Below are 17,136 nucleotides of genomic sequence, written 5' to 3'. Positions count from 1 at the left end.
TTGTGGCCATGTGCTAGACTCCCTCCTTTAAGTCCCCATCTTTCTTACACAGGGGAGCCTAGAACTGGATGCAGTATAGCCTCACGTATCCAGTAATTTGTCCAAGAACTCCAGGGAATGTCTATTCTGCCAGCATTGCCAAGAAAGGTCTATCCAAGTTAAAAAAAAATAAATCTCCTAATTCCTTCTTCTTGGCTGTTCTTGCTGCAAGCATAGTTAAGTATATGCATTGATGGAAAGGAATAATAGGTTTATATATATAAGAAAGACATTAAGCTATTAGCATCCTAAGGAGGGCAGTGAAGATGATGAAGGGCCTTGTGGGGAAGCTGTATGAGGAGCAGCAGAGGTCACTTGGTCTGTTCAACCTGAGGAAGAGTCGGAGGGGAGACTAATCACAGTCTACAACTTCCTTGTGAGGGGAAGAGGGACAGACACTGATCTCATCTCTCTGGTGCTCAGTAACAGAACCTGAAGGAATGGTTGGAGCTGAGTCAGGAGCTTTAGGTTTGGTATTACGGGAAGGTTTTCTCCCCCAGAGGATGGTCAGGCACTGAACAGGCTCACCAGGGCAGTGGTCACAGCTCCAAGGCTGTGAGAACTCAAGCAGCATTTGGACCATGCTCTTGGGCACAGAGTGGGATTTTTGTGCAGGTCCAGGAGTTGGACTTGAAGGTCCTTGTGGGTCCCTCCCAACTCTGCATACTCTCTGATTCTGTGTTTAAATATACTGGATTTTAAATAAAAAACATATTGTAAGTCATCGTTAAGGGAAAGCTACACGTTCTCACTTGAAGTGATTCATCCTCATTTAATATGTACATGCTTCAGAGTGTAAAGGCCAGAATCTGACTAGTACATAAATCCCCAGCACAGACACATGCAGACAAATGCAGGCTTTCCTGCTGCTCAAATGGAATGGCTGTTCAGCTGCTTGGAGCAAGAGCATAGAGAAACTGAAATACAGCTATCAATGTACTTCAGAAATAGTATTTTGGGTTAGTTGTCCAATGAAAGTGATATGACAAGCAAAATTAATACAAACAAACCACACTTCTCTTAAAAATATTTTATTGAAATGCAGCATTGACTGTCAAAAATTATACTCTGATTATCTTATTTTATACTGAGAACAAAATCAGTGCTTAATAATGAATGGAATAAAAATATCATGAAGGAATTTTATCTCTTTTTAATTCTATTAAGAAACACACTAAAATCTTCTTCCATAAGAACACAGAACACTACAGCAGCACCAGACACGCTTTATACATTTCTTTAAGCCTTAAATTTGCCAACATGTTCACGAGCTATGATCATCCTTTGAATCTGAGCAGTTCCCTCATAAATCTGAAAAGAAGAATTGCAATAATGTTACTGGTGATTTTTAAAAAGGTTTTAACAGGTATACATTTGTAAACCTGCAGGGCACTAATCCAGTGTAGATTAGGATGTGCAGGAAGACAGAAGAAAACAGAGGAAATTCCAGTGTGCCGGAGTAATTACAGTGGGCTAAATTAAATGTAAATCATACAAGATACTGAGAAAGTCTTGTTCTCTCAGGTGCTCCTATCTAAAGCCAGTAGGGCTCTCATGAAAATAGGTGACAACATTCCTCTTATTTAAGGAAGAAAATACATTATTTAGATTTTTCAAAGTAGGATCTGAAATCATGGGTAGAAGGGAAGAGATGACTTGTCCTTAAGTATTTTCTTTAACTAGCCTTTCAAGGTCTGTTGTCTTTGATCCATTTATTTCCATTGCTTCTTGTTAACTAGTACTCTCTCCCACAGTTTTGTTTGTGGTTTTCTTTATTCTTGCATTTTCTTCTAGAAACAGCCTGCATCATCCCTCTCTTCTGTTTGTTTGCTGGCAGCAAAGTCAAAAATAGACAAAAAAGCACCTATGAAGTTCTAATGCCAAAGGAGGACATATGCTCCACAGGCATACTGCAATGTAATGTTTTAATGTTTCAGCTCCCAGTTCTGCCAAAACTTGGTTTGGCAAAATGCTGGAAATCATGCAAATTCATTTCTAGGAATTATCTTTCCAGGAACCTTAAAGAGCATTTTAAAAATAAGAATCCTATCACCTGTGTTCACATTAGTGTTCTGGTTCAGTGCTCTGTTGATTCCCAAGGTGAATTCTCTGCTGCTGCTTACCCTGTGTTGATCCAGTCCACAGAGCAGACTGTGTTTTGTGAGTACTAGGTGCCTTCTGAAACCAACTGAAAGAGAAGCTCTGCTTTCTCTCTATACTAAACATTCACCAATCCCTAGAAAAGCCATAATGGTACAAGCCTACACCTGGACCCTAACAGCTGGATGCCTGTCAGGGACATACATTCCAAGGGACAAAACTCAGCCTGCTCAAACTGCTCAGAGTGTAGCTGTCAGAGTCTCAGCAGCTGTTCCTGCGTCTACCAAACTGCTCCTATTGCACTGAATTTGCACTTGCTGATGAACATAGCCGTGGAAATCAATCAAAGATATCACAGCTCACAATCTCATTAAGTAATTACAGGAAAGGTTTTGGTTTGTAAGCTGATGGAAATAGTTTCAAGACTCTCTGACAATTAAAGAAAGGAAGTTTTACAAATTTAAGAGTTTCCAAACCTAAGAGTTTCTACGAAAGTAGCCAAGATTTCTAGCTGGACAAAACTAGGGCAAAGTAAGGACATGTAAAAATGTTATCAGTAAACACAATAAAAGGATTGTGTGGTACCAAAGAAGATCAAACATATGAAAGATAATTTGAAAAATCAAGATTTTCTGCATGCAATGTATGGCCAAAAGTGTATACCATCTGGAATTGAGCGGTAACACAGCAAAGCACAGTGAAGTGTAAGATATAATCAAGACACATGGACAAAATCATTGCAAGAAAAAACCCTTTCCTGAATTCTTTTGGGGATGAAATGGAACTGACAGTCATCAAAAATTTAATACAAAATCTGATTAATTACAAAAACAAACCTACTTAGCCATGCATTTGGATCACTGTAATGAAAAAACTATGTAATAATGGAATTTTGTCAAATCGGTCTCAATCAATCTGAGTTTCAACCCTTGCACCATCATTCTCTAAAAAAGCATGCAATTTGACAGGAAAAAAATCCCAATCGTAAATTTCAATTAGTCATTCATTTCCTCACTCACAGAAGTGAAGTTAGTTATAGGGACCTTTAGATACCAACATAGCAGTTGTCTTTCCTTAAACTGAGAAAAATAAATTCTTGGCTAGTGGCAATATTAGTTTGCATTTTGAAGTCAGCTGTAAGACAAATATTAACTGCCTAGAATCTTGGACTGACAGCTGTTATAGCTAACAATCATTAGAGGTCATGGTCTATGTGCATTTCTTGAAACCATCTACTTTGGTATGTTTTATCTAGACACAATTAGTGTCAGTGTTAGATGTCAATGAAGATTACTGGTTTTGCTGAATGAAATTAAAATAGTCTTGCTGAATTAAGAACTGCAGCATAGTATATGCCAATATACTAGTTACAACATGACATGGAATAATTTCTTGACAGTAACACTGCAGTAAAAACCTGGGGATTACAGCGAACTATGGGCTAAATATGAGTACAAAAGGGTCTTGTTAAAAAAGTGGATAATCACTCTAGTTTGTGTCACACTTCTGTTGATACAACACATGCAACGTAATCATTTTACATGTCATGGTACCAGCTAGGATAGGGTTAATAGCTTTTCTAGTAGCTATGTCCAGTGCTGTGTTTTGTGAGAATAGTGTTGGTAACACGTTCATGTTTCAGTTCTTGCTCTGTAGTGCTTACTGCAAATCCAGGACTTTCAGTTTCCTGTGATCTGCCAGTGAGGAGGTGCACAAAAAGCTGGAAGGGAGCATGGCCAGGAGTGCTGACCTGGAATGGCCAAAGGGGCATTTCATCTCAAAGAGAGTCACACCCAGTACATAAACTTAGGGGGAGTTGACCAGGAGGGTGCTGATTGCTGTGGGTGGATAGGGTGGGCATTGGTCACCAGGTGGTGAACAACTTTATTGTGCATCACTTGTTCTTCCTGGGTTCTATTCCTATCTGCCTCTCTCTTTTATTATTATAAGTTACTTTATTTCAATTATTAAACTTACTATTATTAAATTTATTTCAATTACTCTCAATGCATGAGATTTACCCTTTTTTTTTTCAAATTCTCTCCACCATCCCTCAGGAGCAGGGAGGAAGGAGAAGGGAGTGTGCAGCTTCCTTGTGTGGCAACTGTGTTGCCAACTGGGTTTAAACTACAACACCATGATACCCAATACTGTTGATACATCAGCCCCAGCATTCTACACAGCTTATAATACCAAAGTTTCAAACAGAAAGTTTAATGGAAAAGTAAACAAAAACCCTAACCAAACAAAAAACACCTCTTCCCTCGTAAGTCGTTGGGGTAAGAAACTGCTTTAGTGTTCAGGCTAAGAAGACAGCTGAACTATAAAAAGACATCAGTCCGGGATACAGACAGATGGTCAAAAGTTTTGCATCTCTGGAGATTTTCAAGAATGGTATGATATGTAAACCACTTCTACTTACAGAATCCCAAAGCAAGCATTGGTATTTTGGTCAAGGTTTTCTCCCTAAGAGTTCAAAGACTTCAAAATTGACAGTCCAAGAATTGCAACGAGTTACCACATTGGGGAGGAAAAAACCCAAAACCCACACAATATAATTTATTTCTCTTAAGCGGTTTCAGTTTTCATCAAGTACAATGACTTTAGTATGAAGTAATTTCCTGATTTGAATCATTGTTTCTTTAAATTGAAGGATTACTGCTTTAATTCTCAAATTATTTTTTTAATATGTGCACATCATGATTTGAAGTAAGTAGCCATTACTTTATTCTGTATAAAATCTATGCTTTATCACTATCTCTTTTACTTACCTGGTAGATTTTAGCATCTCTCATTAGTTTTTCTACAGGATATTCAGTATTAAATCCATTTCCTCCAAAAATCTGTACTGCATCTGTAGCTACTTGGTTTGCAATGTCACCAGCAAATGCCTTTGCAATGGAAGCATAGTAGGTATTCCTGCGACCGGCATCAACTTCCCAGGCAGCTCTCTGGTAAGCCATCCTAGCGAGTTCAACTTTCATTGCCATTTCAGCAAGCAAGAAAGACACTGCTTGGTGCTATGATGAAATAAACTAGGTTAATATTGCCTGCTTAAAATTCTATGACATGCAGGAAAGATAAAATCTTCTTAACGCAGTGATTTTTCTCAAAAAACTCAGTAAGTTGTACAAGAGAAGTTATACAGAACATGCATCACGCTTTCGTATAGGTATGTTGAATTATACTCTTAAGTTTTCGATATCCAAATCCATTTAGTCATAGGGATTAAATACTGATGAAACAACAGTTGAAGTTGTTCTTTCCTATTTATTGGTATTTATCTTGTTGTTTATTCATATTTTTTCAGAACTGGTAAGCAGCATGATGGGCAATGTATTCTATTGGTATTCTAATGTATTCTAATACTATATATCTTGTTTCACATACCTCAGATGTTTTCTTCTTTCCTGAAAATCCCTCTTTATTAGTGCTGAAGAACTTAAGTATGCCCAGTTGGTATGTAAGTTCTGAGCTTTGGGGCAGAGTTTTCTTTCTGCTTTTCCTACTGTCATTGATAAATTACCAAAAACTCTTGAAGTTACCACATAGCTAAGTTTACTTATAGTGCAACCTATATACTTGGAAACCACAAAATGGCTGAGGTATAATATAAAAACTAAGGAAATATAAATATAAATATAAATATAAATATAAATATATATTTATATAAATATATAAATATTAAGGAATAACCTTGAAAAATCAGTAGTAGTACCTCTAGTGTGAAAACTTTTATGCATTGTCTGCCCCCACACTTACTTCAACAATTGGTTTCCCAAAGGTTTTTCTCTCCAAAGCATATCTAGTAGCTTCATCGAGGGCTCTTTTTGCTAATCCAACAGCACCAGCTGCTACCTAAATTTAATACAGGGCAGAATAAAAAATCAGAAATGCCTGCTATATTTTATAACCTATTTTTTTTCTGATACTTACGGGTGGTCTGGTCTTATCAAAAGCTCCCATTGCGATTTTAAAGCCAGCTCCTTCAGCTATCAATACATTTTCTTTTGGGACTCTCACATCTTCAAAGACAATGCCTCTGGTATCTGAGCAGCGTTGACCCATATTCATTTCCTGAAGTGGGAAATTTACAGATGTGCTACTAATTTGGATTATTCAAAGGTACATTATGTTTTCATTTTTTTGTTGACTCAAAGCATAGTTTTTCTTCCCCAAAACACCTAATCTAAAAATTACCACGTGCAAGACAAATACTAGTTTTGTATTTGCAGACCAGCATGCCCTTAACTTGTCTAAGCTGGGCAGCTTACTTTCTCCTTAATATGAAATTAGTTCTGTTCTTCTAGTTCAACTATCTTTTAGATGCAAGTGGAAAAAGGAAAGAATCTAATATGCAGGAAGTACAGGTATACTACAAGTGAATAAATAAATGAGCTTTTCAAGTTTTCAGATTTCTTGACTAATGTTCCACCATTCAGTTTTACCTACTATTAAAAACAGTAATTTTTGTAAAGAGAGAAGTAGCATCAATATCTCTAAGGCCTCTTCTTTGACCAGCACTAGCTAAAATTAAAACTCACTAGGTATGTATTTGCGGACAAAATTGTCCAGCTTGCTTCTTATTTTTTCAAGGCATACTACTTCTCATTTATTGGCACCTGCCAATATAGTCATTCTCAAAGACTCTTTGCAGACGTTCAAAGTAGTCATCTTACTTTAGACCATTCTGAATAATTCCTTTTCTGAATTAATAGCTTTAAAATTATGTTTCATGCATAGTTCCACTATGTTTTGAAATTTAAAAGATAAGCATACATAAGCACATAAGCATACATAAGTACATAAGCATATGAGACTGTTCAGTTGTGTAACAGTCTCTTTTCTTTAGTGGTACATTTGTTTTATTGTTGGTTTAGAACTGAACAACAGTTCCTGGCTTGTCAAACAAGAAATACAGTCTTCACCTTTCTTCCAATTTGTATCCCTGGGCTATCTGCTTCCACAATGAATCCAGTAAAGGCTTTGCTTGCAGGAGCTTTTGGATCTGGATTTGTACGTGCTAGCAAAAAATACCTAGTGTAAAACAAAGTAGATGGATGCAGTTTATCTTCACAATTAACAAGATATATTTATCTAGCACTTTAAACACTTTTATGTGCATTTCTACCATATAATAAATTTTGTCTGTGAGTTAACAGCCTTTCTTTCTCGCCCATCCTGAAAATAAAATAAGAGGGAGCAAGAAAGTAGAAGTTTTAAGATTCAATATTTCATAAAGTTACTCAGATCAACATGCAAATAAATATTCCCTACCTTTTCCATGTATTGTAAGTCTTTATGATATCAACAGCTTCCCATATAGTACAAAAGAAACCTATTCATAGCATGTACATAAAAATTAATGCTTAGAACATAATTTCTGGATGTAAAAGTTATAATCTGACTTCAAAGATCTTGATTTTATTTTTCTAAGTGTAAGTTGTAAATAAGTATTTCTCTTAAAAATTAAACAGCTGTAAATCACTTCTATGGTATTCAGTAAGGTCAAAAGAAATCTGATAGATTGTCTTTGGTGGGTCTGCCTGCAACAAGAAAATAACTAGAAAATTCCATTTTTGGTATATAAAGTTTCTTCCACTTGAATTCAGGGAAATTTCTGTGTTGTGAATCAGTGTGATGTAAGACATGATTTAAGAGGTTTACATTGTAAAAGCACGCTCCAGACAACACAAGCCATATCTGCAATCTTTGACAGATGGAAAATGTCTGCTTTTCAGAGAATAAAAAGTAACACTACAATCTAACAGCATTGCTAGCTTCACTAGCAGTCAGAGGTGTTTCTAGAATCACATTTCAAATCACATTTAATTTTGATAGCCGAAAGATTCAAGAAGCTATTATTGAGTGTGGAGTCATAATGTCATCACTCATTTTTTTTTTTTAGGCTTTGCATAGCACTCAAGACTGCATTTGTACATGCTATCCTGATAGCTATCCTCACAAACTGGGCAGAGATTAAAATGTAGTCTGCTGAAACACAGAGAACATTCAGATTTGTGTCTGAAGGATAGGTTTTTAAAGGATTGGTCTTTAAAGAATTTAACTGAGGTTGGAGGGGTGGGGTAAAGACACGGCATAGAACTATGACACCAGTTAACATACCAGTTTGCTTTCCCCCCATTTGTGATCCACATCTTCTGACCGTTAATAACATATTCATCTCCTTTCTTCTCAGCCTTTGTTTTTATACCAGCCACATCAGAGCCTGCTCCAGGCTCTGTTACACAGTAAGCCTAAAAAAAATTAAGATGCAAATTCTTGCAGAATAAAAGTTCTATCTTTAGTCAACTACAAATTCATGCAGATTATGTGCATCAAACTAACTGTCGAAGGTTTAAGTGAACTGCATGGTAATATCCAAACACCAAATAAACAAAACTCCCCAATAAAACCCCAAAACAACCCTACACATGGCCCCCTCCCCCCTGCAAACAGCTGGCTGAGTAAGGGTAAATTTTCTTTATAAATCCATATTAATACATAAAATTGGCTTTTAAACAAACAGAAACATTCTGTAATCCTTAAGTTACTACTTCCAGGATTCAAAAATTCTGATGGGAAAGCTGAGGATCTTTAAAGTCTGAAAATAGGAGCACTGAGTCGTTCAATGTAGGAGATTTAGTTGTAAATTGATATACATTGCACACGAATCTTTACTTCTTTCTACGTAACAAGTACTATTAATGTAATATTTGAGATCACAAATCAAGTGTCATTCCCATCCAAGTTGAGGGTCTCCTTACATAAACCTTGTATTTTTCTTAAACATCTACAACCCTTCTTGAAAGGGAAAAAACCCCTATTATTTTTGGTAAGTGACTTAGGATGAGGATCATTTAATATCTTCTGTTTACTTACTGGATGTATCTCATTAGGTGTTTGCTACCTTTCAGTAAATGTCACTGTTTACATATAAATCAAAGAGGGTTAAGTTGTGAGTACATATAAGTGTTCAGGGGAAAAAAAATCGCAAAAAAAGGAATTTAAAAAAAAGGAGTAATACAATTAATGTGGTTTAGAAACATTCTGCATGTATAGCATTCTGCAGTATAGCAGTTATACTTACACACATCATTGGTTCTTCTGTCATTCTTCCTAAGTATTTTTTCTGCTGATGCTCATTTCCCGCAATGATAACTGGCATTTGCTGAAAAAAAAATATTTAGACCGTTAATCTGGCTCTTTCAACGGCAGAGATTATAGTTTAAGGGATGTAAGAAAAGACAGAACTTACCCCTAGGGAGTTTGCTTCAATGGCGGTTTGAACCCCTGTACATCCGTAAGCTAACTCTTCTGTAATAAGGCACGCTTCAAAACTGCCAAGGCCAAGGCCACCTATGGTCGAAGTATTTAAGTTACTCAAGGGGATTTAAATTATAATGTATTCATACTAATGATTTACACAACATACTTATGGAAGTGTATTATTCCATATACATTTGATTGTGTACTGTGTTTGGTTAGGCATTCTCACACAAGCCTTTTAAATAAATCTTCATCAGAAGAGTAACGGGCGATTTGAAAATTACATGTCATGTGTCCAGAGTTATCGTTTGATTAATGTGGGACAACTTGCACAAAGTGGCAAGAATGTACCACTCACATTTTTTTACTACTGTACATTCAAGAATTAAGAGTTCCTAGGAAGCAGAGAACGGGCCCCGAGCCAAAAGCTTTTGGGAACAAAAAAGTGTCCATATTAGTAGACAACCAACACAGTAATCTGTTTCTGACAGAAGCCAACACTATGGGAAACTGGCCAACACTACAAGTACAATAACAACTACCTCAAAAATATTTTCATGAACTTTCAGGTGACTTCCTCGGTCAAAGAAATAATTCTCTTTGGTATCTTTGTTATGCCAACCCCTGACAGACATCTGTTATATGAATTTATCCAGTGTCTTTTTGAATCTATGTCAAATTTTAGCACCTATATCCTACAGGGGCAATAAGTAGCAAATTAACTCCACACTGCATGCAGAACCATTTCCTTTTACTTGTTTTGAATCTAGCATCTGCTGACATAATTTGATGCCTTCTAGTTATATTGAAAGGGACAGTATACCATCAATCCCTTTTCACACTCTCCCATGACACTAACATTTTAGTAATTTCTCCTATAGAGTTTACATCTCCCATAGAAGATAAAACTTCTATATTCATTGTTACCCTGTTAGAAACCTTCTCCATTTCCCTAATACTCTCTTGAGATGGAAGGATCTGACTATATAATGAATTAAAGAAGCAAGTGCAATTTGCATTCAGGAGGCAGCGTAATTATGCCTTCTTCTTTTTAATTCATTCCCTTAAGAGTCCCTCTTGACCTTAGATTTTACAGTTTTGACCACTTCTGAGCATTATGCTCATGTTCACAGGATCCAAAGATGTCTTTTCTGAGAGGCAGTATCTAGTGCACAGCATACCTTTCCTCTGTGAAGTTCAGATTGATTCTTTCCCTTCACATGTGCATCACCTTTTCTTTTTGGAATCACATTGCCATTTTAACTCTCATTCTCTTCTGTGACCTTTTCCCGCAGCTGTCTGAACCAGATCATCTTTTCTATGCCGAATAACTAAGTATTATCAGCAAACTCTATCACCTTTGCATTTATGCCCTTCTCCGTTTATTTATAGACATCCCAAATAGCACAAGACCTAGCAAGGCTGTGCTGCTAATTTTGCCAGTATGAAACCTGATGATCTTTAAAACTTATTTTGGAAGTTCAGGCATTCTCTATCCCCTGCTCACACATTTATTAGCTACTTCAGAGAACTTCAATGATTTTATGAGGCATGAGTTCCTTTCACTAAAACCCTTCTCTAGCATATCATGTTTGTCAGTATCACTCATACAGCTTATGAGTCAGGACTCTGCTGTACTGCACTTAATCTAAACTGAAAACTGTCCTTCTGGAATAAACTCTTAAATTGGTCCAGCCTGTGACAGAGACTAGAACAAAACATGACCTTCTAATTTCTCTGCCTAATCAGCTGACATTGCACCAGGGGAACATTAAGCAGCTGTAATCACGGTAGAAAAATCTGGTCATAAATTACTAAACCATAATCTGCCTAATTTGTCTCCTGATTACACCCACACCTAGTACCACTCTTGTAAGTGTCAACTTGCCTACTGATTAAATTTAGATTATTCAGGTATGCAACCAATAATGCGACAGTACAGAATCCATAATTACACACAGGAATCTCATCTAATGTCTTTTCATTGTTTCATTTTACAGATTAAAAAGAATGTTTACTTACCACAGCTTTCTGGTATGTGTGAATTCATAAGACCAAGCTCCCAAGCTCGCTTTATAAGTGGAACAGGATACTGAAACAGACATGGTAAAATCACCTTCTGATTCATCACAACCAAAACTTTAAATTTTATGCAGGTTAAGATAAAAGTCTGTTTTCCCCCAATTTTTACCTTACACTATGGTAGAATTTACCTCTCCAGTTTTGTCATATTGTGCAGCAACAGGAATAATTTCCTCCACAGCAAATTTACGAGCAGTAGCTTGAAACTCTTTCTGTTCATCAGTAAGTTCTATTTTAAAAAAGAGAAAAAGATCATAAATCCTCTGCTGTCTTTTATTTTGCCAATTGTCAAGACTATGATAAAAAAGAACATCTAAGACTAACATAAAAAAGAACATCCTTCCAGGATAACCCAAGCTACCACTATTTGGGGCTCTCCAGGAAGCAAAAATGTTCAGGTTCCTCTTCCTCCTGGGAGAAAACTTCTATTGTTCTCTGATCAACCCTCACATGCACTTACTTATTTCTGATGAAATTATCCACAAAATATTGAAAACGAAGCAGAGAGGACTGTGTAACATAAAATGTATTACCAAAAGAAATAAGAAGAATGCTGTGCTAATTAAAAGCATAAAAATACAGAGGTTGCCCAAAGATCCTGACTCTTTAATTTCAAACATCTAGCTCTGATCCTCTAAATTTGCTTGTGTGTATATATATATATATATATATATTATATATAATATGCCAAGAAGAAGATAAATTTCTTTTTTTACATTTCTTGATAACCAAGTTCAACTATGACTACATTTAGGTAGTGTAACATTGAAAACAGCAATATGAGGTAAGTATTCAAAGCTAAAACACTCCGCAATAAAAAAAAAAACTTATCATAGACATGAGTTAAAAAAAGAAGAAAATCTTAAGAACACTACAAACATATCTTCCTTGCCTCAGTTAAGGATAAAATTACTTTGTTTTTCAAACTATTTTTTTTCTAGAAATATATTTAGAACAAACACCTTCATTTTAAAATCATGGTGAACTACAATACAGGATATGATTTCTTTTTAACTCTGCAATTTTCCCATTATTGTTACATTTCTTTCAAAAACGGTACTACTTACCAAAGCTAAAGCCAGCTCCAGGTTTGCCTACATGTAAGTTTTGAGCAGGTTTACTAGAATAGGACCTCCATCCATGCCCTGTGATGGTTTGAAGCATTTGCTAGAGAGGAAAAGAACATAAGGTGTAAGATCTTTACAGCTCAAGCCTCCTAAAGCTACTAACCTATCTGCAGCCCAACTTTGGACTCCCTCTCTAGAAACTGTGTCACATCAAGTAAAAACAATTACTACAGTGATAAAAGAATTACTGGCTACATTGTGTTTTCCTCCTGTGGCAAGCAGCACTTACATGAACTGGCACCTCTACCAAGAATCTCAGGCTTTAACAGGACGAAGGATGAGTGAACTGCTGCATGGACTTTTAAGTATTGTGCAATTGAGTATTTAAAAAATATTAAGTATAATTAAAATTTATGTTCACAGAGACACAACAATACATATTTCTTTCATTTATACACACACTCAAACTTCATTTTCTGGCCCTCTAGTGAATATCCTCTTACTCAATGCTTACCTACATTCAGATTTAGCAAGATTTTAAAAACAACCTACCTATTAGCCAATATATCAGAATATTTTGATAATATCCTACACTAATCTCTGCTTTCTTTTAATAAGCTGCTGCCACTGACACTTGGTGATTATTATTGTCCTCCAACAGGAGAGACAGCTGACTATCTGAAGTTTATTTTTCCTCCTAATACTTACCACAACCATACTTTCATTCTTTTTCATTGTAAATACTTTCTCTGCTTTTTCAAGTTTAGAGCCCCAAATATTGTTGCTACAGGTATTTTCATAATGTCTTAATACTGTGCAAAAACATGTCTGAATTTGTTTTAAGAGGATGGTTTACTCTCTTCAAGAGCTATGAATCTCTGAAATGTTTGAAAACTAGTAAAAAATATGAAATTGGATAATTTTTTGGGATGACCCAAATCAATATTGCAAAACCAGATTTGCCTGAACACTAAGGAAAGGCTTCTTCTTGATTTTCTTCTGTGAAAATGTAGACTTCTTTTTTTTTAATTGTGATCAGAGCAGTCACTTACTTCCTAGCTTAAAAAAAATAATTTCTGATAGTAATGCAAAAAATATCACAGAAATTTTACTGGGAACTCTAGAAGACAAGGACATTGCAGAAGGTTACACAGCTGGGGAGGCAACAAGTACCTTCATAAAAGTTATAGTAGATAAACCGTGCTCTTAATAATAATGCTATATGATAGACGGTTATAACACAGCACAAGAAGCATGATGAATACTGCCAATAATAGGTATCAACACAGTGAAAAAAGTATTTCCAGAGGATACTGAAAACATCTATAAAGTTCAAAGGTGAAGAAATGCAGAAGGAACACTTCTAGGCAGGGAAGAGGGAGAGGCTATGACATATTTGCATACTGTGCTGGTAATGTCAATTTATTAATAATTCAGGATTGCATTTTGCTGTAGGCAATATATTATTAATTTCAAGTTTTTAGAAACAATAGACATTGCAAAAGAGTATCTTGCTAAGTTTTCTGTTACTGCTACCTCTCATATTAAAAGCCAAAACAATACCACAAAAATCTAGATAGACCTTGATTCTTCAGAATTATTTATGCCTTATTTTATCTGGAAAAAAGACAAGATGAGGTTGAAAAAATGTTAGATGATTGAAATTTTTTTTCTTTTCTTTTTTTAAGGAGCAGCTCTTGATAGACTAATGCATAGTTTTGCCACCGAAAGGTTTTGTCTACACTTGGAAAAGTGGATTCAAACTAATGCTGAAAGTGATACCCTATATGAAAGAAGCTGTAAAATTTAAACCGGTGAAATTATGTCTATTGTGGTATAGTATGCAAGGTAACACTGAAGATTACTCTGGAAAAACTCAACAATACCCCCACAAAGAAATATGGACAGATGGGACTCATACCTGGAAGTTGCATGACTGATCAGATGACAAAGGATGAGGGTTTGCTACATGTAAAAATTTGGATAACCATCTGCCTGCTTGTCAACTTTCCCATTGCTTAACTCTGAGGAACAGTTGGATTCAGTGACAAACTACTGCTAGTGATGTTCAGATACAACTCCTACTGCATTTCCTTGCACTACTGTATAAATTCTGTCACAATTACAAATACGATCATCAGAGTAGCGAGACTAACACTGGAACAATGTGCTGCCGGGAAAAGGGTATGACAAGGCTACTCACAGAAGTGATGCAATCTCTTTATTACCTTGGTGACAAAAGAACTATAGAACCTGTTTGAAAAGATGCACATCACAGAAAACGGTGGGACAACAATAAGCTAAGGGTCGCTAACCTTGATTCTGCCTCATGTATCTCAGGGCAGAAAGGAAAAGAATTATCAAGAGCAGTTTGTTGCAGGGGTAACATGTCAAGAGGCTGAACTTGAAATAATAATTTCCTCCTTATGGGCTTCCTTTGCCTAAAACATTACTTTTGAGCCACAATATACCAACTTCAGATGGAGACTTCTTCCCTCACTGACTTCCCTCACTCTCACAGCAACACTTAGGACCTGCAGCCAAGCTGCATCAATTTGGGGCAAACTAACACTGCTACTAGGAGGCTGTGAAGGGCCTTTCAAGTCATCCAGACTCATGAATGCCTCTGGAAATGGGGAATCGAGAAAAAGGCATGTGCAATGCTAAATGAGTTTTGAATAGTTTTAATTTTCTAGTTTGAAGCTGTGAGGTTATTGGTGGTTCAATACAGTAGGAAGTTTGTACTTTAGAAAACCAACTATTATATTTCACACATGTTTTTTAAAATTAACATACGTAGCACAGCTACGTATGCTAAAGGAAATGCATTGGATAAAATACCCTGAACTCTAATCCCGGTGTTTTGAAGCCGTCTTCACCGTTAAATGGAGAGGTGCCAAACACACTTAGCACGACGCGGCCTTTGCCACATGAGGAACCCCAGGGCTGTGCAGTATCACCACTGAAGAACATCAAATGGCAGTACCCATTCGAACCGTGAGGATTACGGCCATAAACTCGGCTAATACTACGAGGCAGGAAAAGCAGCACAGCGGATGGATTCCAGCCCCGCCAGCTCGCCAGCTCTCCCCACCGGGGTAGCCCCTATGCCTGCAGCTGTCCGGACAGTCAAGGCGGGTGGAACGCGGGCTAGCCCTGCCTCTTCCGCCCTTCGCCCTCTGCGATCCCGCCGCCCTTCCCCGCCGCCCGGGCTCCCCGGGCCGCTAGCACCGGCAGCGCCTCGGTTCGCTCCGGTCCGGTCTGGTCTGGTCCGTCCCGTCCCGTGCCTCTCCCTGGGTCTTGTGTCCCCCGAGCGTTCACCCGCCCTGGCCGCTCACCCGCGTCGCCCTCAGCGCAGCCATCTCGGCGGGAGAGTCCGGCAGCCGCAGCAGCTTCGGCGGGGCGGTGCTCGGGCGGCCGGGGCGGTGCCACGCGGGCCCGCCCGTTGGGCCGAGGCGCTGGGGTAGCCCTGGACTCGACCGCCCCCCCTCGGCTTGCTCTGCTCCTGCGAGGAGAGTCTCTGGAGAGTTCCTATTCCGCCTCTCGCTCGTGGGAGGAGCGCCTGCCCCGTGACCGGGCCGCCCCGTCCGTTGGCCCGAGCGCGGGTTATGTTCGTGCCCCGGGTTGGACTGCTTCGCTGCCTGTTTGCTGAGTGTCCTAGGCTGGTTCCAATCACCTACATCATTCACCTGTTAGCAGAAAAGCCCGCGTAAGCAGTTTTACTGTAATTTGTGCCTCAGGGAATCATAAACTCATATTTCGGAGGTGTGCCAGGAACTAGAGAGTGACTGGGCCTGGCGCACGGGAGTTTTAACTATCAACTGTGTTGATAGTTACATAAAATGTGCTTCTAAATGCTCTTAATTCCAGTTGTATTTTAAAGGAAAAGCAATGCTTTTGGAAATTACCTGTGGTGAATAAAATATATGCTCTTGAATAGTACTGTTTCACTGTTTCACAGCAGTGTTATTTAGGGGTTTATTAAAAAAAGGATACCAAGAAAAATGGCAGCCATTGATTTCTCTGTGACGTCCTTATTTGGTGTGAAATTTCAACAAAATTAACAAAATAAAGTATTTTTCTGGAAGCTGGATTTTTAATAACATTTTATTTTGCATAATAATACAAAATAGTATGCAACAAATATTTTTGTGTCATTATTGCCTTTTTATATTTGGCTCTTAGTTGCTTGTTTTGTTTCTGACAGTTGACAGTATTGATTTTGTGGTTAATACAAAAGAAACAGTTTGATAGAAAACTAGCCATATAAAAGTTATTTACAGACATATTTATCAGTTGTCTGAAAGGAGATGATTGTAATGCTTTATAGACTTCATACTGTTGTGATTTCAGGTGATTACCTAAGGGAGGCAAGTGGACAGCTTTGATTCAGTGTATAGGCTGCTGCTTTTTCACTCTAATATCAGGAGATTTTTTTTCCCCTGTACTTTAAGGGCAATGGAGTAAAAGACATAAGCATAACTTAAAACTTTGTGTTGTTTAAGTATTTTTGAAGATTCTGTATGTTCCTGTTTCAAGTACACCATACCTTTGGAATGTTAAGCTGCAGTGGGGCTTT

The 17,136-nt window shown here is 37.5% G+C and overlaps 1 protein-coding gene across 1 annotated transcript; it reads right to left on the bottom strand.

Moving 5' to 3' along the window:
• Window positions 1-1,054: 1,054 nt before the first annotated feature.
• Window positions 1,055-16,202, bottom strand: ACADM (acyl-CoA dehydrogenase medium chain). Its single transcript, XM_071437010.1, has 12 exons — window positions 15,896-16,202; window positions 12,558-12,657; window positions 11,622-11,719; window positions 11,431-11,500; window positions 9,398-9,498; window positions 9,230-9,310; window positions 8,266-8,396; window positions 7,068-7,176; window positions 6,076-6,216; window positions 5,902-5,997; window positions 4,911-5,159; window positions 1,055-1,350 (listed from the first exon to the last, which is right to left on the bottom strand). The coding sequence occupies exons 1-12, from the start codon at window positions 15,917-15,919 to the stop codon at window positions 1,279-1,281; spliced, it is 1,272 nt and encodes a 423-aa protein (XP_071293111.1). The 5' UTR covers window positions 15,920-16,202; the 3' UTR covers window positions 1,055-1,278.
• Between the last annotated feature and the right edge of the window lie 934 nt (window positions 16,203-17,136).

This window comes from Agelaius tricolor, unplaced genomic scaffold (genome assembly GCF_023055355.1).
Source record: "Agelaius tricolor isolate 1412-34295 unplaced genomic scaffold, bAgeTri1.0.p SCAF_11, whole genome shotgun sequence".
Taxonomy (NCBI): Eukaryota; Metazoa; Chordata; class Aves; order Passeriformes; family Icteridae; genus Agelaius; species Agelaius tricolor.
The sequence above is the reverse complement of the archived record's forward strand: the minus strand, read 5'-3'. Positions and strand labels throughout refer to the sequence as shown.